Raw genomic sequence first — 22,997 nt, forward strand, 5'->3', positions numbered from 1 at the left:
TGACAGTTAAAGGGGTTGTCCACTACTAGGAAAACCTCTTCTTAAACTAAATGTTCAGCCCTGATAAAAAAAAACAAAAACTAACTTACACTCTCCTACCTTGCTGGCTCTGTTCCAGCGGTGTCGGCACTCGCAGTCCCAGAGCTGTGATGCGGTGGAATGACATGTGATGCCAGGCGCCCAATCAGCGCTGTTGCCACCGTCTCCGCCTTTGTACGAATTGAACGTGCAGTGGAAGTCAGGGCGGCAGCTGTTCTGACTTCCTGTTCATGTTCATTTTGACAGGAGGCACGGACAGTGATGCCATCGCTGATTAAGTGTCGGGCATCGCGTGTCATTCCACCGCATCACAGCTCCAGGGCCACAAGTGCCCACCCTGCTAGAACGGAGCCCACACGGAGGGGAGAATAGTTTTTTTTTTTTTTGTTTTAAAGGGACTGAACATTTAGTTTGAGAAGGAGTTTTCCTAGTAGTAGACAACGCCTTTAATCTAAAAACTAGTAAGGTTAATACAGTTTGCCTAACAGATTCCATATGAACCTGAACTGCAGGAATACTCCAGAAAAGTGAAAGGGGTATTCTCAAATAGTCTATGGAGCAGCCTAGAAGCATGCAGTCTCGTTACAATCTCCTCCCTCCCTGGTTTCTGGCTGGGTGGGCTCTCCTCTGAGTGACAGTTCTGTATTAGTAGAGCTCGAAAGCTCAGGACTAATTCTGCTGTAACACATTCAGCCGTCAATGGTTGTTCTGCAGTCTTCAATGTTATTATATTTATATACAGATAGCAGCTGTGGAGTCAGTCATGGAGTCGGTGTCCAATTTGGCGGAGTCGTTATAAAATGGACTGACTGACTCCTAAAATAAATAATAAATTGGTTCAGTAGTTCAATGCAGGATGTGCTGTAGATGTTTTCATAAGAATTTGGGAAAGTTATGAAATGTCTTATAAATGTCTGTTCTGTTCCTGATCTAAGGATCTCGGATTTTAGGTGAGATGAATCTGTGCTGCACTTTCTGTGCATGCTCAGTAGTGAGGCAGTGCTGTAGAGTCGGAGTGGTGGAGTCAGAGTCGGGAGTAAGGGACACTGAGGAGTCGGAGGTTTGGCTTACTGACTCGGCAGCCCTGAATAGCAGGGCATTTGAACAAGCACACGGCTCAGGAAAATTACTGTGATTAGGAGACCTGCGATGATGCGGGCTGGTGATTTACTATTTGCATCCTTCCTACTCTTTTTTGCTTCCCCCCTGCCCAGGAGCTGTGGAATGATCAGACCATGTTCCTGTACGGTGAGACACGGCCATTACACAGTACACAGCAGGGGCATATTTATAAGATTATCTCAGCACAGGAACATTTGTTTTAGTGCATCAAATAATGGAATTTATTTATTTTTATGTACTTTGTGGGCCACCCCTTTTAACTGATTAGCTAACAAATACTTTGATTTCTAATATCTCTGTAACAGAGGCACAATTAGCAACGGCAGGTTCAGCAGACCTTAGCCTAATGTGTAACGTGGGCGCTAGAGCCATGTGATGCCATCTATAGGTTTTTTCCTCATCACAACTTGAAAATAGTTCTACCTAGCTCTTAAAGGGAACTTGTCAGCAGAATTGTGCACAGTAACCTACATTGTCAGGTCGGTGCCGTTATACTAATTAAAATGATACCTTGGTTGATTAAATCCATTTTGTGGTTGTTCTAATCTATATCTTCAGTTTTGAATTAGTGATCTGCTCGTGCTCCGGGGGCGGCCTGTAGGGGTCTTCATGTGGTGCTCTGATCAGCTATACATACTGAAGACTGCTGACAGGTCACTGGTCCCTCACTGACCTGCCCCCTAATTTGCATAATGAATATCTGAAGATAAACCTGCTCTGCAGCATAATCACATTTATTATTGGGACATGAAACATGTTCTTGATGTTATTCAGCTAGAAAAAATTTGAAAATGGCGCCCGCCTCGCCAGTACAGTAGCAACTATCGATGTATATAGCTGTGATCCGATGGCTGCTACTGCACACACGCCGGCTGCACCATCTTACTGGATAAGAAAAAAAATCCTCCCCTTTCAGAGAGCTGCTACAGCGTAGGCGGCGCCATCTTGGAGGAGGAATTTTTTTTCCTTCTCCAGTAAGATGGTGCCGTCGGAGCATGAGCAGTAGCAGCCATCGGATCACAGCTGTGTACATAGATAGCTGCTACTGCGCAGGCACCATTTTCAAATTTTTTTTTCTGTAGCTGAATAACATCAAGAACATGTATTATTGGGACATGAAACATGCGATTATGCTGCAGAGCAGATGCCTCGGCTGGCATCTGTCTGCAGGGTTGTTTTCAAGAATGTACAGATATTCATTATGCAATCTAGGGGGCAGGTCAGTGAGGGATCAGTCCTGTCGGCAGTCTGCATTATGAATATGTAATCATAACACCACATGAAGACCCCCACAGGCCACACCCAGAGCACGAGCAAATTATTAAGTCAAAACTGAAAATAAAGAAAATAAAGATTAAACAACAACCACAAGATGGATTTCATGAACCAGCGTATCATTGTATTCAGTATAATGGCGCCAACCTGACACTGTGTGTAGGTTACTGTGCACAATCCTGCTGACAGGTTCCATTTAAAAGGAGTTTTCCCATGAACCAAAGTTCATTTTAACCAAAACATCTTGGAATAATAACTTCCACAATTGGATGTGTTTAATAAAATGTTCCTGTGCTGAGATAATCTTATAAATGCGCCACTACTGTGTACTGTGTAATGGCCGTGTCTGACCGTGCAGGAACATGGTCTGATCATAGCACATCTCCTGGGCAGGGGAGGAAGCAAAAGAGTATACAGACAGGACAGCATGGGATCACCGCTGATTATTTTTGTGAGGTAAAACATTTTGCTGCCTGTTTTTAAGCAATGTTTTACCTCAAATAATTATTTGTGATCCCATATTGTAATGCCAGTATACTCTTGTGTCTTCCCGTGCCCAGGAGCTGTGGTACGATCAGACCATGTTCCTGTACAGTTAGGGTACCGTCTCACAGTGGCACTTTTGTCGCTACGACGGTACGATCCGTGACGTTCCAGCGATATCCATACGATATCGCTGTGTCTGACACGCAGCAGCGATCAGGGACCCTGCTGAGAATCGTACGTCGTAGCAGATCGTTTGGAACTTTATTTCGTCGCTGGATCTCCCGCTGTCATCGTTGGATCGTTGTGTGTGACAGTGATCCGTTCGCTTGTAACCAGGGTAAACATCGGGTTACTAAGCGCAGGGCCGCTCTTAGTAACCCGATGTTTACCCTGCTTACCAGCGTAAAAGTAAAAAAAAAAAAAACAGTACATACTCACATTCCGGTGTCCTTCAGGTCCCTTGCCGTCTGCTTCCCGCTCTGACTGACTCCCGGCCGGAAAGTGAGAGCAGATCACAGTGGTGACGTCACCGCTGCACTCTGCTCTCACTGTACGGCGGCACTCAGTCAGAGCAGGAAGCAGACGGCAAGGGACCTGAAGGACACCGGAATGTGAGTATGTACTGTTTGTTTTTTTTAACTTTTACGCTGGTAACCAGGGTAAACATCTGGTTACTAAGCACGGCCCTGCCCTTAGTAACCCGATGTTTACCCTGGTTACCCGGGACCTCGGCACCGTTGGTCGCTGGAGAGCGGTCTGTGTGACAGCTCTCCAGCGACCACACAACGACTTTCCAACGATCACGGCCAGGTCGTATCGCTGGTCGTGATCGTTGGAAAGTTGCAGAGTGTGACAGTACCCTTAGACACGGCCATTACACAGCAGATAACGGGGCACATATATAAGATTATCTCAGCACAGGAACATTTTATTTAAAACAAACTGTGGAAATGATAATTCCAAGATCTACTGATTAAAATGACCTTTTATAATAATAATAAGCAGATATGACAATTCACACATTTACATGATGAACTCCATTTCTGAGAACTTAGAAAGCGGTGAACAGGTGAGTAGGTATTTTTTGGACGTTATATATGGCACAAGCATTAGACTGCCAACACCTAATAGAATGAAGGTTTACTTTTATGACATTTCCCCCCCCCCAAAAAAAAAAATATTCCTGACCTTCTACCCAATAATCACTCTAGCCAAAAATCACTATTTTTTTTAACCAACTGCAGTTGACATTAAACCAAATTGCATTTTCCACAGTTGGAAAGAAACATTCACAGGACTAAATAGGAGAAAAGGTCACTTGTGGGCTATAGCACTAGATTTAAAAAAAAAAAACAAAATTACCAGGATCCTACCCTGCTGCATCCCTTGTTTTCCTTACAAGGTTTCTTGGGTTCCTTTAGCATTTTCAAATGCGTTTTCTCTCTGTAGTCTAGACTTTGGGGAACAGAAGGGTAGGCTACACTTCACCATTAAACAGCTCACTAGGCCATGTTGTAAATGCAACTTCCATTGACTTATGGGAGTTATTACAATAGTGTAACTCAGCCCTCTCTGTAGCCATGATCACTTGTGGCAGCTGACACAGCCAGATATAGCCATTTTAGGCATGAATGGCGGAGATACAATTACTGCTTTTAGGTCACCTACACACCTGTCAAAGTAACAATTCTACAGAAACTAGTTCTGTTATAGCAATAGCTATTCTGATATAAGACATGGTACAAAACTAAAGAACTCGCAGTCAAAACTTCCCATAAAAGTATAACTTTATTAGTACAAAAATACACATAAAAAACACTGAAGACCAGGTTAATAGACAGTAGGGGAACCAAGACACACATAAAATAACGGTCCATATGCCCACAGGCTCAAAGCAGGCTAGCAGCGACGACATCCGTATGATAAAATCACTCTAATGCATAGAGTATGGGGCCCATGTCAAATGATATAAAGAGTCAATACCCCAGAAAACACAATAATAGCGCAGCATTAGAAAATCGGTATAAACATGTATAACTACCTGATGCCGTACACAGCCAGACGCCGAGACCGCACCCGACGTACGTTTCGGAGCTCACCGCTCCTTCCTCAGGGGGTATGTGTGTCTTGGTTCCCCTACTGTCTATTAACCTGGTCTTCAGTGTTTTTTATGTGTATTTTTGTACTAATAAAGTTATACTTTTATGGGAAGTTTTGACTGTGAGTTCTTTAGTTTTGTACCATATGGTTGGCAGTTGTTTCCTGATCATGGTCTGGATATACATGCATTGAGGCACCTATGTATTCTTTTTGCACTTTTGCTTATAGGTATCTCTGCATGATTATGTATTTAACAATCTCCTCTGATATAAGACATGGCATACAAGCCGTCAACAGTTCTGATGCCCAAATTAGATTACTATACACTTATCTAACTGGCATGTCTCAGAAGAGCACTATACCTGATTGGGTAACAAAAGTTTGGCTTTTTCCGATAAATCCTTACAGCATCTGGTTGTAAAACCTCATTAAGATTCATTCATAACTGTGTAGTAAAAGCCATTCATGCATGAATGTGAAGCGCACGCCAGAAGTTACGTGATCGCATAGCCCGTAAGATCGTTACTGTACCTTGCCTGTGAATCATTCCGCCATGCATAATTCTGGCAACAATGCAGTGGTTCAGCTCATTCATCTTTAGAGTTATTCCCTGATGAAAACAAATTAACTTTTTGTCAGGATTTACAGAAACTACAGTCAGATATGATTAAACAGCTGAGAAAGGCAGAGACATGTAGTACTGTCTATCCACTACCCAGAAGATACATTCCTAATGATAGGCCTTTGATCCTGCCAAGTACTTGTGAAATATACAATCTCCTTCCTAACAGGTCTTTCAGCAAATACTTCATTACCCATTAAAATACTCTGGAGCGTCTTTTATAGAGCTCTATGTTGTGCCATTCCCCTAACTTCTCCTGAACATTTATGAATAAATTGACAAGTGGGTGTACCATTCCCCTTGCTATAGGGCTGTGTCCGCGTACTGATTGTACAGTAAGAGTCCATGGACACATTAAATAGGTAACAGAGGAGCAGAAGAACAGAGAACGCCAAGAAAAGATGCTCTAGTCTTATTTCATTATTTAATAGACAAGAATAGAGATTCTCCAGAATGCGTATTTCACAAGGAATACAAGAATTGCAGGTCCATTTTATTAAAATGTCAGGACAGCTTAAGTGACCCCCTTTAAGAGAAAACGACCAGACCTTCATCACAGCTTACTTGTACAGGGAGGGCCACAGTAGCACGCCTCTGGCCATAGTATACAAGATAAAAGAGCAAGTGGATTGTTTTTTCCCCATTCATTTACCCACAACAGATGCTGAAAGTGGTCACTGTTCGCACCTATGGTGGGAGCATGTTGGCCAAGCTGCTTGCAGCTCTTCAACCGTGATGCTGCGGATAGGGTTTGTGAGGTTTTCTTTGAGTGCCAGTGAGTTACGTTTGGTTTGGCATGTTGCCTCATCTTACTGGAAAAAGTACCGTAGAACTTTTTTTGCTCTGTTACTCATTGGTCGCAAAACTGTTCAAAGATGTCCAGGTAAACCGCAGTACTCAAAAAATTTGGGTCCACTATTCAAATTTTTGAAATCTTACACCAAACACCAATTTTCTGGAACTGAAGTGGCGCTTCAAGAGTCAAATGGGGATTTTCAGTGGACCCACACCCCATATTCTGAGAATTTACATTACTTGATAAAAGGAATCAAGCTTTGTCCATCATGAGGCAAAGAAAAAGGCCCAAATGTCCATCAGCAGTCGGTCACCAACCACGTACAGTAATTTACGAGTTTAGCTTTGCCGATCTTTTGAGTTCTCGCACACGTCATTTGATACAGACTGAGGTTCAGAGCACTTCCTGACAATTTGTTCACAATACACCAACTTGCTGAGGCAGACAGTTGATTTTTGTGGGCTTCGTGCAATCTGGTGCAGAATTTCATGCACGACTTCAGCCGTCCTGACCAACAGAGCCGATTTGATGCCATTTTTGGAACCAGACTTTTGCATTTCCTTAAATTGATCCGCTTCTCATAGTCTTCCACAAATCACTATTTGCTGTTCCAGGTAGAACACCATCTTTCCGACACAATGTGAAATGAAAAGCAAAATAAAGCATAAAAGCTGTACACTGTACGACACCGATTCACCAGTAAGAGGCAAGGGGTTATGGCCTCCTCCAAGGAGCGGCACTGCAGGCGGGCTACTTTTACATGACACCATCCTGAATATGTACAGCGCAGGAAGTTCACCCCCTTTTACTGCTTTCTATATTGTACAGATGGAAGAATACTACAAGTATTCAGCTTACAGGAATCAATTCTTACAATTCCTGCCTTAACAAAACAAACAAAAACCACAACAAATTCAAATTATAATATAGAAGTAAAAGTACCACAAATGTTTTTGAAGGTTGAGCAAGCAAAAAAGCTTGGCTCATGAATAGTATGTATAATTAACAGCATCTTACCATTGGCTCATCTGTATTTTTCTGGAACTGTACTAAACGGACCCGTGTAACATTTTCCATGTCCATGTCCCCGTTTGCACTTTCTGGAGAATCTCCGTTTAAGTAGGGAGAAGTTGGAGGTGGTGTGACTCGTAATGCTTCGTCACTGTAAACTTCATGGGCTACCACATCATGAGTTTGTAGTAAGGCCTAAAAAGAGAAGGAAAGACACATTCTATACATTTTTATATTGTATGTTATTATGCATAACAAGAACACAGGCAAAGGAAGGTAGGAACAGTTTGACAATTACCATCCATATAAGATGTTCAGATTCTCTAAAGCTGAATCTGTCAAAACATCTGTTAAATACTGTGACAAAGATATAATAGGAAAATTGTTCTAATCTATAGCTTAACATGGTTTTTTTTTGCTATGCATTCAGTTGCGTGTAAAGTGAAAGCATTTCAATCCAATATATGTATAATTAGTAAAGGTGTAAGAAATCAGATGCCTGCCAATCATAAAAAATGGCATATTCTGGTGATACATCACCGCTTTAAAAGATAAAGGGGTACCATTTCACTTTCACAATGGTATCTGATCTGTAGCAGGATGTTAGACATTTTTGAGGGAAAGTTTCAGCTAAATTTGCCTTTGATTCCTTGAAATCCCAGGCATTTCTCTGCATACGAGTCCAGTGGGTGGTCCCATTCAGTGATGGACAGTCCTTCCATGTAACTGTGCATGCAGACAGCTGTCAATCACTAGTAGGCCCACCCACTGTACTCCCATGCTTCAAACACCAAGGATTTCAATGACTAACACAATTAAAGGTATGTTCACATGTCGCTTTTTAAGTGAGAAAAATGCAGCATTTTACTGTATAAGCAAACCATGAGATTTCGGAAGTCTCATGCACACACTACTTATTTTTTCCTCAAAAGATCTGAAGCAGTTTCAGATCAGCAGCATGTGTCTCAGTGTTTTTCACCCATTCAAATAGGAAAAACAACCTGTTTTAGTTTATTCAGTGTTTTTCCTGCCATAATATGTTTTCTGTGCAGAAATGTCTGCAGCAAATACCTGATACGGAATCTTTTCCATCAAACCCATAAACCATTTGGCTTAACTTCCCCTTCTTTATCCCAAGCTGTCCAGAGGTCGCATTGCACGTACAACATGACAGGTTCCCCTCCATTCTAAATCTAAAAATGGACATACAAGAACTGAACCCCCGAAACACCTCATATTACAGTTACATGGATTGCTAGAGTTATTTTCAGGAAAAGTGGTTTTGCCCCACACTGAATATTCAGGTGACTCTGGAGTCCATGATAGACACATTAAGGCTGGAATCACATTAGCGTATAGCATCGGATGCGATATGCCAATGACCCTCGGCGCCAGCTTTGCTGCGATCGGGAGCCGAGTGTCAGTGCATTCCCTCGTATGTGAGAATCTGAGCACAGGAGATGGAGAAAGTAATCTCTCCATCTTCTCCATTGCCTGTTTCGGCATATATCAGACTGCACTGGGATGACATCTGAGTGCAGTCTGATGATTCACACGCATCCATAGACTTGTATGGCTGAGAGTGAGCCGAGTCTCACTGACAATCTTGTTCTGTCATGGCGAATTGCCCCATAGAATAACATTGGTCTGAGAGACATCCAATGTTTTATCGCATAGCACTTGGCTGTGTTTTACGTTCTTGTTGACCCCTGGTCTAAAGGTGACCGTAGAAATCTATTTCTTGGTTTGCCTTTTCAATACATGCAACGGTTTGATATGTCTCACTTCTGTGTTATCTTTTACTGGTTACCTACTCCTATTTTGCATGCATACCAACTTACACTCCAGTTTCAGGTTTCTGCATTTAGTGCAAGTAAGGGTTTGGCCTCCCTTACTTTGAACTGGACATTACCTATATTATATAGCTTTCCATTTTCTGGGTATCCATTCTGAACCCGGACCTACTCTGACCTTATTCACATTAATGTCACTTTGGCATATGGCCATGGTCATGATACTAGACGATAGGACCATCTCTATTGGGTACACCTTGACGCTTGCGAGATGGCTATTATGCTTTTTTTTAATTTTTTTACCAAAAATGGTATTTACCAAGTACCCGACATTTATATGCACTATTGCTTTTACTTATTCACTTACAGTAGGGTTTATGTTCATTTTTGCCTCTGTTTTGGGGCACTTAAACCAAACAAATCCCATCAAAGGAGCAGAAAACTGAAAGCTATTAAATGGGTACTCCGGGGAGATAAAAATGTATTTCAACCCACATTATGTCTAAAACCTTTAGGGTATGTTTCCACGGTCTGAAATGGCAGCGATTTGGACGCAGCTCCGCCCAAAGCGCTGCCGGCTTTTGTACGGGCGGTGATTCCGCATGTGTTCACTGAACCGTGCGGAATCACTGTATCCTATACATTGGACGGTGATATTTATCTTGCGGAGATGGAGCGTCTCCGCAAGATATAGTCATGCTGCAGTCTATAAAGACGCGCCGCATGTCCAGTTATGCCGGGAAGCCGGAGGCGTCCCTGCATGCATAGTGGAGATGGGATTTCATAAAATCACATCCACTATGCTGTAACATCTGGCTGCTGCGGATTGGACGCTGAGGCTGTTCGCAGCGTCCAATCCGCAGCCAATACTGACTGTAGAAAAATACCCTTAAAGGCTCACATCCCTCTTCCTAGCTTTATATGCCGCTTCATGTGATTTTACTACTACTCACTGTAACTTTAGGTCCCCGCACTGCTCCTCACAAATGCTGCATCTTTCTTCTGGACGCTACATCAACAATTCTGGGGATGGCTTCTTATGCAAAAAGAATAGCTCAACACTTAATATGGATTGCATTAAAATCATCAGGCGGACTGTGGATGTATAGAGCGAAAAGTAGCATATGAAAGTGTTGGCGAGACTGCGACTATGGTCACTAAGGACTGGCGCATTCTCTCCAGCACTTTCATACATGCTACCTAGACCTCTCTGCACTGAAACTTCTGTAATCCATCTGATTGACTTTCTGCACCACATTGGAGGTCAGTTATTTGCCTTCTGACATATACTGTGTGGAGCCCTATTCTATAGACCACAAGTGGCGCATGGTTATAAAGAATTGCTTCTTGTGCAACTCAGCCCACTGACCGAGGCTCATCCCAGGCTGTGTGCAGGTTCGAGGTCCCGTCCTTCTCACTCGCTCTGCTGTACCCTACTGCCATGCTTGTATGTCACATAAGCAATGTGACGGAGTGAAGAATGAGCAGTGGAAAGGAGTGTACTGACGTGGCTCGTTCTGTACAGCCTGTCTGCCCCGCCATGTATGTGAGCCATATAGCACAGCAGAGACAGTGAGGACATCAAACCTACAGACAGCGGCGCTGCAAGAAGCAAGTCATGCCTACGGATCTCATCCATCCTTCAGATGGGAAATGGGGAGGAGGCTGGGCATCTCCGCATAGTGTGGAGTAGTAGTAAAATCACATGAATTAGCATGTACGACCAGGAGGAGGCACATCAGCCTTTATCGTTTTAGACAGATTTGTGGATTGAAGTACATTTTTATCTCCCCGGAGCACCCCTCTTAGTACCAGATCTGTCACACTACAGACTCTTATTACCAATTGACGCTAATAAAATATATGCATCACACAACCTGTAATATTAGAAATGTTAGTTTATAATTCAATGCAAAAAACGCTTTTCTTTCCCTAAAGTTACTGTAAATTGATTAACATTGTACAGATTGTAAAGGAAGGAAATGCTATACAAACACTGGACGTACTAGACAAGGCTCGCCATGATGAAAGGATATGCTGAATCAGAGAACAGTGATTGTGCGGAGAACAGAATCTAGCACTTTAGATATGGAGGGAACATTTTGCTTGAAAGGCATAATTGGCAAATCTTTCACGGGTCCCTGTAGCTTGTCTCCATTACAATCAATACCACTATAAATAATGGATGACTACCAAAGCCCATTAGAGGGCTGAACTCCATGGACATGTGTTTCCCTACATTCATCTAAGTTCCTTTCTTTGGTGGAAAAAAGATGCTACAATGATTTCTATTAAAATAGACGTGGAGCAGAGACACGAGAAAAATGGGGATATGCAGAGCTAATAAAGACCAGCCGCAATATATAAAGGGAAGCCATCAAGAACTCATTTCTACAACTAATCCTCACTATATATATCCCATGATGCCAATATACCTTGAAACATAAAACCTGAGCACTGTAATGTTTCGTGTGAAGAGATAAAGACATTTATCTTGAATACAGAAATAAAAACAAAAAAAAAAGACTACAAGAGTTATTTCGCAGAAAAGAATACCAAGCAAATTAATAATATATTTCTATAAATAAAATGCCCAAATATATACACGTTTCCCAGGAAATAAGAAATAAGAAAATATATGCTGGAACTCAAACCACACATTTTATTACACTGAACATTGAAATTGCAAATCAAAGAAGGAGAATGGGAGCACCGCACTGCACATTATGCCAGCAATCCCTCTCAGGTGCATGGTCTGCATCAACAAAGGGCAGCACGGTGGCTCAGTGGGCAGCACTGCAGCGCTGGGTTCAAATCCCACCAAGGTCAATATCTGCAAGGGGTTTGTATGTTCTGTAAGGGATTCGTACTCACTCAGGCGCTACAGGGAGAAGACCGGAGATACGTTCTCTTAAAAGTCCATGTGGGCTTATTTGATTCATAAAACCGGCAGCAACAACAAAAGGCTGGATTCTGATCCCTTAGGCCTGTGGGCACACAGGCTGGGCAATGCCCAGGCTTGCTCGGGAGCCCCACACACAGGAAGGCTTCTACCTCCCCAGACAGAGACCATGTGCCAAACAACAGCCTCCATTATTGTAGGCTGTAACCACACCTACAGGTGAGGTATGTGGGTAGCCAGACCCGTCCATCTCTCACAGCTACCCGCAACCCGGACCCAGGTGCACTAAATGACATCTTAGTGCTCACGTGCACTTAAGCAAAATACTCTGGGTTGCATCGCAGGGAGCAGCCATCTCTGCGACACATACCTCCCCATTGACTACATGGCCATTAACCTCCTTACAGTTCTTTCTGTAAGACAAGATCAGATCTATCCATGTAAAGAATAAGCATTTTCATGTTTAGCCAATATTACATTTGCATTAAAAACACAAAATCTACCGTAATCACTAACCTGTAATGGACTTCCTTTCTGCACTAGGTAATGTGGGCTTCCTCTCTGCGCCAGGTAATGTGGGCTTCCTCTCTGCGCCAGGTAATGTGGGCTTCCTCTCTGCGCCAGGTAATGTGGGCTTTCTCTCTGCGCCAGGTAAAGTGGGCTTCCTCTCTGCGCCAGGTAAAGTGGGCTTCCTCTCTGCGCCAGGTAATGTGGGCTTCCTCTCTGCGCCAGGTAATGTCGGCTTCCTCTCTGCGCCAGGTAATGTGGGCTTCCTCTCTGCGCCAGGTAATGTGGGCTTCCTCTCCGCGCCAGGTAATGTGGGCTTCCTCTCTGCGCCAGGTAATGTGGGCTTCCTCTCTGCGCCAGGTAATGTGGGCTTCCTCTCTGCGCCAGGTAATGTGGGCTTCCTCTCTGCGCCAGGTAATGTGGGCTTCCTTTCTGCGCCAGGTAATGTGGGCTTCCTTTCTGCACCAGGTAATGTGGGCTTCCTTTCTGCACCAGGTAATGTGGGTTTCCTTTCTGCACCAGGTAATGTGTGCTTCCTCTCTGCACCAAGTAATGTGGGCTTCCTTTCTGTGATAGGTAATGTGGGCTTCCTTTCTGCACCAGGTAATATCGGCTTCCTCTCTGCACCAAGTAATGTGGGCTTCCTTTCTGCGCTAGGTAATGTGGGCTTCCTTTCTGCACCAAGTAATGTGGGCTTCCTTTCTGCACCAAGTAATGTGGGTTTCCTTTCTGCACCAAGTAATGTGGGCTTCCTTTCTGCACCAAGTAATGTGGGCTTCCTCTCTGCACCAAGTAATGTGGGCTTCCTTTCTGCACCAAGTAATGTGGGTTTCCTTTCTGCACCAAGTAATGTGGGCTTCCTTTCTGCACCAAGTAATGTGGGTTTCCTCTCTGCGCCAGGTAATGTGGGCTTCCTCTCTGCGCCAGGTAATGTGGGCTTCCTCTCTGCGCCAGGTAATGTGGGCTTCCTTTCTGCACCAGGTAATGTGGGCTTCCTTTCTGCACCAGGTAATGTGGGCTTCCTTTCTGCACCAGGTAATGTGGGTTTCCTTTCTGCACCAGGTAATGTGTGCTTCCTCTCTGCACCAAGTAATGTGGGCTTCCTTTCTGTGATAGGTAATGTGGGCTTCCTTTCTGCACCAGGTAATATCGGCTTCCTCTCTGCACCAAGTAATGTGGGCTTCCTTTCTGCGCTAGGTAATGTGGGCTTCCTTTCTGCACCAAGTAATGTGGGCTTCCTTTCTGCACCAAGTAATGTGGGTTTCCTTTCTGCACCAAGTAATGTGGGCTTCCTTTCTGCACCAAGTAATGTGGGCTTCCTCTCTGCACCAAGTAATGTGGGCTTCCTTTCTGCACCAAGTAATGTGGGCTTCCTCTCTGCACCAAGTAATGTGGGTTTCCTTTCTGCACCAAGTAATGTGGGCTTCCTTTCTGCACCAAGTAATGTGGGTTTCCTTTCTGCACCAAGTAATGTGGGCTTCCTTTCTGCACCAAGTAATGTGGGTTTCCTTTCTGCACCAAGTAATGTGGGCTTCCTTTCTGCACCAAGTAATGTGGGCTTCCTTTCTGCACCAAGTAATGTGGGTTTCCTTTCTGCACCAAGTAATGTGGGCTTCCTTTCTGCACCAAGTAATGTGGGTTTCCTTTCTGCACCAAGTAATGTGGGTTTCCTTTCTGCACCAAGTAATGTGGGTTTCCTTTCTGCACCAGGTAATGTGGGCTTCCTTTCTGCGCTAGGTAATGTGGACTTCCATTCTGAACTAGGTAATGTGGGTTTCCTTTCTGCGCTAGGTAATGTGGACTTCCATTCTGAACTAGGTAATGTGGGCTTCCTTTCTGCGCTAGGTAATGTGGACTTCCATTCTGAACTAGGTAATGTGGGCTTCCTTTCTGCGCTAGGTAATGTGGACTTCCATTCTGAACTAGGTAATGTGGGTTTCCTTTCTGCACCAAGTAATGTGGGCTTCCTTTCTGCACCAAGTAATATGGGCTTCCTGTTATGACCCCAATGGCGAGGGTCTCAGAGGTACGTGGAAGTCTGCAGAATACAAAAATCCAGCTCATAGGGCAGTGGTAACTGGGTTGACCATATATCTACTCCTAACGCCAACACTAGAAGTAGCCGGGGATCATTCCTACGTTGATTCTAGATGACACGCTCCAGCCGGAGAATCTAGCTACCCCTAGTAGAGGAAAACAAAAGACCTTTCTTGCCTCCAGAGAAGGGGACCCCAAAGCTGGATAGAAGCCCCCCACAAATAATAACGGTGAGGTAAGAGGAAATGACAAACACAGAAATGAACCAGGTTTAGCACAGAGAGGCCCGCTTACTGATAGCAGAATAAAGAAAGGTAACTTATATGGTCAACAAAAACCCTATCAAAATCCACACTGGAAATTCAAGAACCCCCGAACCGTCTAACGGTCCGGGGGGAGAACACCAGCCCCCTAGAGCTTCCAGCAAAGGTCAGGATATAGATTTGGAACAAGCTGGACAAAAATACAAAACCAAAACAAATAGCAAAAAGCAAAAGGCAGACTTAGCTGATATAACTGGAACCAGGATCAGTAGACAAGAGCACAGCAGACTAGCTCTGATAACTACGTTGCCAGGCATTGAACTGAAGGTCTAGGGAGCTTATATAGCAACACCCCTAACTAACGACCCAGGTGCGGATAAAAGGAATGACAGAAAAACCAGAGTCAAAAAACTAGTAACCACTAGAGGGAGCAAAAAGCAAATTCACAACAGTACCCCCCCCTTAGTGAGGGGTCACCGAACCCTCACCACGACCACCAGGGCGATCAGGATGAGCGGCATGAAAGGCACGAACTAAATCGGCCGCATGAACATCAGAGGCGACCACCCAGGAATTATCCTCCTGACCATAGCCCTTCCACTTGACCAGGTACTGAAGCCTCCGCCTGGAGAGGCGAGAATCCAAGATCTTCTCCACCACGTACTCCAACTCGCCCTCAACCAACACCGGAGCAGGAGGCTCAGCAGAAGGAACTACAGGCACAATGTACCGCCGCAACAAGGACCTATGAAATACATTGTGAATAGCAAACGACACAGGAAGATCCAGACGAAAAGATACAGGATTAAGGATTTCCAATATCTTGTAAGGCCCAATAAAACGAGGTTTAAATTTGGGAGAGGAGACCTTCATAGGAACAAAGCGGGAAGAAAGCCATACCAAATCCCCAACGCGTAGTCGGGGACCCACACCGCGGCGGCGGTTGGCAAAGCGCTGAGCCCTCTCCTGTGACAACTTCAAGTTGTCCACCACATGATTCCAGATCCGCTGCAACCTATCTACCACAGAATCCACCCCAGGACAGTCAGAAGGCTCCACATGACCCGAAGAAAAGCGAGGATGGAAACCAGAGTTGCAGAAAAAAGGCGAAACCAAGGTGGCGGAACTAGCCCGATTATTAAGGGCAAACTCAGCCAACGGCAAGAATGTCACCCAATCGTCCTGATCAGCAGAGACAAAACACCTCAAATAAGCCTCCAAAGTCTGATTGGTTCGCTCCGTCTGTCCATTAGTCTGAGGATGGAAAGCAGACGAAAACGACAAATCAATGCCCATCCTACTACAAAAGGATCGCCAGAACCTAGAAACGAACTGGGATCCTCTGTCTGACACAATATTCTCAGGGATGCCGTGCAAACGAACCACGTTCTGGAAAAACACAGGAACCAGATCGGAAGAGGAAGGCAGCTTAGGCAAAGGAACCAAATGGACCATCTTGGAGAAGCGATCACATATCACCCAGATAACGGACATGCCCTGAGATAGCGGAAGATCAGAAATGAAATCCATGGAGATATGTGTCCAAGGTCTCTTCGGGACAGGCAAGGGCAAGAGCAAACCGCTGGCACGAGAACAGCAAGGCTTAGCTCGAGCACAAGTCCCACAGGACTGCACAAATGACCGCACATCCCTTGACAAGGAAGGCCACCAAAAGGACCTGGCCACCAGATCTCTGGTGCCAAAAATTCCCGGGTGACCTGCCAACACCGAGGAATGAACCTCGGAAATGACTCTGCTGGTCCATTTATCCGGGACAAACAGTCTGTCAGGTGGACAAGACTCAGGCCTATCAGCCTGAAATCTCTGCAACACACGTCGCAGATCCGGAGAAATAGCAGACAAGATAACTCCATCTTTAAGAATACCAACAGGATCAGCGACTCCAGGAGCATCAGGCACAAAGCTCCTAGAAAGAGCATCGGCCTTCACATTCTTTGAACCTGGTAAATACGAGACAACAAAATCAAAGCGGGAGAAAAACAATGACCAGCGGGCCTGTCTCGGATTAAGGCGTTTAGCAGACTCGAGATACATCAGATTTTTGTGATCAGTCAAGACCACCACACGATGCTTAGCACCCTCGAGCCAATGACGCCACTCCTCAAATGCCCATTTCATGGCCAACAACTCCCGATTGCCCACATCATAATTTCGCTCGGCAGGCGAAAACTTCCTGGAGAAAAAGGCACAAGGTTTCATAACAGAGCAACCAGGGCCTCTCTGCGACAAAACGGCCCCTGCTCCAATCTCTGAAGCATCCACCTCAACCTGAAAGGGAAGTGAGACATCGGGCTGGCACAAAACAGGCGCCGAAGTAAACCGGCGCTTCAACTCCTGGAAAGCCTCCACGGCAGCAGGAGCCCAGTTAGCTACATCGGAGCCCTTCTTGGTCATATCCGTCAACGGTTTCACAATGCTAGAAAAATTAGCGATAAAACGACGGTAGAAGTTAGCGAAACCCAAGAACTTCTGAAGACTCTTAACCGACGAGGGCTGAGTCCAATCAAGAATAGCTCGGACCTTGACTGGGTCCATCTCCACAGCAGAAGGGGAAAAAATTAACCCCAAAAAGGGAACCTTCTGTACACCAAAGAGACACTTTGAGCCCTTGACAAACAAAGAATTTTCACGCAAAATTTTAAAGACCAACCTGACCTGCTCCACATGCGAATCCCAATCATCAGAAAAAACCAAAATATCATCCAGATAAACAATCAAAAATTTATCCAGATACTTCCGGAAAATGTCATGCATAAAGGACTGAAAAACTGAAGGCGCATTGGAGAGCCCAAAAGGCATCACCAAGTACTCAAAATGACCTTCGGGCGTATTGAATGCGGTTTTCCATTCATCACCTTGCTTAATGCGCACAAGGTTGTACGCACCACGAAGGTCTATCTTGGTGAACCACTTGGCACCTTTAATCCGGGCAAACAAGTCAGACAACAGCGGTAAAGGATACTGAAATTTGACAGTGATCTTATTTAAAAGCCGATAATCAATACAAGGTCTCAAAGATCCGTCCTTTTTTGCCACAAAAAAGAATCCCGCACCAAGGGGGGAAGAAGACGGACGAATATGTCCTTTCTCCAGAGACTCCTTGATATATGAACGCATAGCGGTATGTTCAGGTACCGACAGATTAAACAGTCTTCCCTTAGGAAACTTACTGCCTGGGATCAAATCTATAGCACAGTCACAGTCCCTATGAGGAGGCAGTGCACTGGACTCAGACTCACTGAAGACATCCTGATAATCAGACAAATACTCCGGAACTTCCGAAGGCGTAGAAGAAGCAATAGACACAGGCAGGGAATCCCCATGAATACCACGACAGCCCCAACTTGAGACTGACATAGCCTTCCAGTCCAGGACTGGATTATGGGTCTGTAACCATGGCAGCCCTAAAACAACCAAATCATGCATTTTATGTAAAACCAGGAAACGTATCACCTCGCGGTGTTCAGGAGTCATGCACATGATAACCTGTGTCCAATACTGCGGTTTATTTGCTGCCAATGGCGTAGCATCAATACCCCTAAGAGGAATAGGATTTTCTAATGGTTCAAGAGTAAAACCACAGTGCTTAGCAAATGACAGATCCATAAGACTCAGGGCAGCACCTGAATCTACATCTCCATGACAGGATAAGACGACAGTGAGCAAATCAAAGTTACAGACAGAATAAATTTAGGTTGCAAATTACCAACGGTGACAGGACTAACAACCTTAGCTATACGTTTAGAGCATGCTGAGATAACATGTGTAGAATCACCACAGTAGTAGCACAAGCCATTCCGGCGTCTATGAATTTTCCGCTCATTTCTAGTCAGGATTCTATCACATTGCATTAAATCAGGTGTCTGTTCAGACAACACCATGAGGGAATTTGCGGTTTTTCTATCACATTGCACCGAATTAGGTGTCTGTTCAGACAACACCATGAGGGAATTTGCGGTTTTGCGCTCCCGCAACCGCCGGTCAATTTGAATAGCCAGTGCCATAGTATCATTGAGACCTGTGGGAATGGGAAAACCCACCATAACATTCTTAATGGCTTCAGATAGGCCATTTCTAAAATTAGCGGCCAGTGCACACTCGTTCCAATGTGTCAGCACGGACCATTTCCGAAATTTTTGGCAATACACTTCAGCCTCGTCCTGCCCCTGAGACATAGCCAGCAAGGCCTTTTCTGCCTGAATCTCAAGATTGGGTTCCTCATAAAGTAAACCGAGCGCCAGAAAAAACGCATCAATATCAGCCAATGCCGGATCTCCTGGCGCCAGCGAAAAAGCCCAATCCTGAGGGTCGCCCCGTAAGAACGAAATAACTATTTTTACTTGCTGAGCAGAGTCTCCAGATGAACAGGGTCTCAGGGACAAAAACAATTTACAATTATTCACAAAATTCCTAAACTTAAACCTGTCTCCGGAAAACAGTTCAGGAATCGGTATTTTAGGTTCTGACCTAGGATTTCTGATAACATAGTCTTGTATGCCCTGCACACGAGTAGCCAGCTGGTCCACACTTGTAATCAAGGTCTGGACATTCATGTCTGCAGCAAGCATAGCCACTCTGAGGTAAAGGGGAAGAAGAAAGAAAAAAAAAAAAACTCAGAATCTTCTTTCTTATAATCCCTCTTCTGCAACGCATTAAACATTTAATACTGGCCTGGCAAACTGTTATGACCCCAATGGCGAGGGTCTCAGAGGTACGTGGAAGTCTGCAGAATACAAAAATCCAGCTCATAGGGCAGTGGTAACTGGGTTGACCATATATCTACTCCTAACGCCAACACTAGAAGTAGCCGGGGATCATTCCTACGTTGATTCTAGATGACACGCTCCAGCCGGAGAATCTAGCTACCCCTAGTAGAGGAAAACAAAAGACCTTTCTTGCCTCCAGAGAAGGGGACCCCAAAGCTGGATAGAAGCCCCCCACAAATAATAACGGTGAGGTAAGAGGAAATGACAAACACAGAAATGAACCAGGTTTAGCACAGAGAGGCCCGCTTACTGATAGCAGAATAAAGAAAGGTAACTTATATGGTCAACAAAAACCCTATCAAAATCCACACTGGAAATTCAAGAACCCCCGAACCGTCTAACGGTCCGGGGGGAGAACACCAGCCCCCTAGAGCTTCCAGCAAAGGTCAGGATATAGATTTGGAACAAGCTGGACAAAAATACAAAACCAAAACAAATAGCAAAAAGCAAAAGGCAGACTTAGCTGATATAACTGGAACCAGGATCAGTAGACAAGAGCACAGCAGACTAGCTCTGATAACTACGTTGCCAGGCATTGAACTGAAGGTCTAGGGAGCTTATATAGCAACACCCCTAACTAACGACCCAGGTGCGGATAAAAGGAATGACAGAAAAACCAGAGTCAAAAAACTAGTAACCACTAGAGGGAGCAAAAAGCAAATTCACAACAGCTTCCTTTCTGCACCAAGTAATGTGGGTTTCCTTTCTGCACCAAGTAATGTGGGCTTCCTTTCTGCACCAAGTAATGTGGGTTTCCTTTCTGCACCAGGTAATGTGGGCTTCCTTTCTGCGCTAGGTAATGTGGACTTCCATTCTGAACTAGGTAATGTGGGTTTCCTTTCTGCGCTAGGTAATGTGGACTTCCATTCTGAACTAGGTAATGTGGGCTTCCTTTCTGCGCTAGGTAATGTGGACTTCCATTCTGAACTAGGTAATGTGGGCTTCCTTTCTGCGCTAGGTAATGTGGACTTCCATTCTGAACTAGGTAATGTGGGTTTCCTTTCTGCACCAAGTAATGTGGGCTTCCTTTCTGCACCAAGTAATATGGGCTTCCTTTCTGCACCAGGTAATGTGGGCTTTCTTTCTGCACCAGGTAATGTGGGCTTCCTTTCTGCACCAGTTAATGTGGGTTTCCTTTCTGCACCAGGTACTGTGGGCTTCCTTTCTGAACTAGGTAATGTGGGCTTCCTTTCTGCACCAGTTAATGTGGGCTTCCTTTCTGCACCAGGTAATGTGGGCTTCCTTTCTGCACCAGGTAATGTGGGCTTCCTTTCTGCACCAGTTAATGTGGGCTTCCTTTCTGCGCTGGGTAACGTGGGCTTCTTTTCTGCGCTAGGTAATGTGGGCTTCCTTTCTGAACTAGGTAATGTGGGCTTCCTTTCTGAACTAGGTAATGTGGGCTTCCTTTCTGAACTAGGTAATGTGGGCTTCCTTTCTGCACCAGTTAATGTGGGTTTCCTTTCTGCACCAGGTACTGTGGGCTTCCTTTCTGAACTAGGTAATGTGGGCTTCCTTTCTGCACCAGTTAATGTGGGCTTCCTTTCTGCACCAGGTAATGTGGGCTTCCTTTCTGCACCAGGTAAAGTGGGCTTCCTTTCTGCACCAGTTAATGTGGGCTTCCTTTCTGCGCTGGGTAATGTGGGCTTCTTTTCTGCGCTAGGTAATGTGGGCTTCCTTTCTGAACTAGGTAATGTGGGCTTCCTTTCTGAACTAGGTAATGTGGGCTTCCTTTCTGAACTAGGTAATGTGGGCTTCCTTTCTGAACTAGGTAATGTGGGCTTCCTTTCTGAACTAGGTAATGTGGGCTTCCTTTCTGAACTAGGTAATGTGGGCTTCCTTTCTGCAGTAAACCACAGAATAGCAGGATTTGTTTCCTTCCATTGTCATTACAGCATGGGTTTCCACTACGGCATTACAGCCATCTTTGTGTGCAATGCTTACAATGTAAATGACCATTCACCAAATATAAATTACAATTAATATAACGACATGATGAGATGAAAGATTATTTTTGTATCACTCTAAATTGTAATGACCTGCTTTATGAAACATTAGTACAATGTGGAATTAATATTCCTAATAATATTCCAAGAAAGCGGGGCTGATCGGCTCTAGACCTCTCCTGAATCCATTCTCGAGCAGTGAGGTAATCTGCATTTAACAGTGATCATTTCCCAAAGGATGCAGAAATCAATAGAAACTATTGTTTGGCGGGGCGGTTATATGCCGGCTGGCACAGGCACTAGACATTTTCCCGTGTGTTTTTCCTCAAAAAGAAAATGTTCTACAATTCCCTTATCGAAAATCTGGCTCACACAATATCCCTGTGCTTGCAAATTGTTATTCTAACCCTGTGATTAATGATATAAATCTAGAAGAAGAGAGCTTCGAATGTTAACCACCTAGTAGAAAATCAGGCACAGACAGAAACGACTACAGAACAGATGTTAGATTTCTAGTACGTAAATGAATCCAGCTAAACCAGATTCAAAGAGATATTAGTACAAACGAATGACAACTTACATGTAGCTTCCAACACAAGGGCCTGCTTAGTGGCACATGGAGTGCTGGAAAGCCAAGCCAATTAACAGTTTCCATAGCCATAAGCCAAGTATATGGTACACTCTGACTCATCAGGGTTTCAGGTATATGTTAGGACTAACATTGATGCAAATCAATTCGCAGTACCCGGTCCATCATCCACAACTGTAATCTGTGGCCATTAGATGGGAGACCGGAGAACGGCCTCGTACCTGTGAGGTCACGCATCATGCTGAAACAATAACATACACCAGGCTGGCTAAACAAAAAAGGAGCCAGGGATGCCATCAGGTACAAGACGGTCCTCATGGCTCTTGTTCAGTAGATACTGTAACTGATACCAACGCTCGTTAAGACATATAGTATGCAGTATTCCACTGTATCTGAGGACGGACCAAGTCCCATCAAAGGCCTGGAATCCCTGCATAAAAATGAACAAGTCATCACACCCAACAATAAGAAAAGTGTCCCCTTTTATTCAATTACAGTGAAAAACATTGATTACAGAATTAAAAACACATACATTTCATGAATATGTGGTCTTATATAAGGAAAGTATATAATAAAGCAATAGTTCCGCTATAACAATTGCCTAAATGAAAAGAAAAAAAAAAAATTTTTTGGCTATGCCAATCCTCTCTTAAAATAAAGTCTTCATCTGTATGGGAACTAAATTGGCATTAAGTTAAGCATATTGCGGCAGGTCCTGGAAACGA

General features: G+C 44.4%; 1 protein-coding gene across 9 annotated transcripts in view; it reads right to left on the reverse strand.

Annotated features, from left to right (window-relative positions):
• The window catches only part of CASK (calcium/calmodulin dependent serine protein kinase), a 319,197-nt gene that overhangs the window by 38,157 nt on the left and 258,043 nt on the right, over window positions 1-22,997 (reverse strand). For all 9 annotated transcript variants that reach the window (XM_077294801.1, XM_077294805.1, XM_077294804.1 and 6 more), the window contains 2 exons: window positions 7,458-7,646; window positions 5,554-5,632 (listed from right to left, as the gene is read on the reverse strand). In XM_077294801.1, coding sequence (XP_077150916.1) covers window positions 5,554-5,632; window positions 7,458-7,646 — 268 coding nt within the window. The remainder of the gene's footprint in view (window positions 1-5,553; window positions 5,633-7,457; window positions 7,647-22,997) is intronic.

This window comes from Ranitomeya variabilis, chromosome 3, assembly GCF_051348905.1.
Source record: "Ranitomeya variabilis isolate aRanVar5 chromosome 3, aRanVar5.hap1, whole genome shotgun sequence".
NCBI lineage: Eukaryota > Metazoa > Chordata > Amphibia > Anura > Dendrobatidae > Ranitomeya > Ranitomeya variabilis.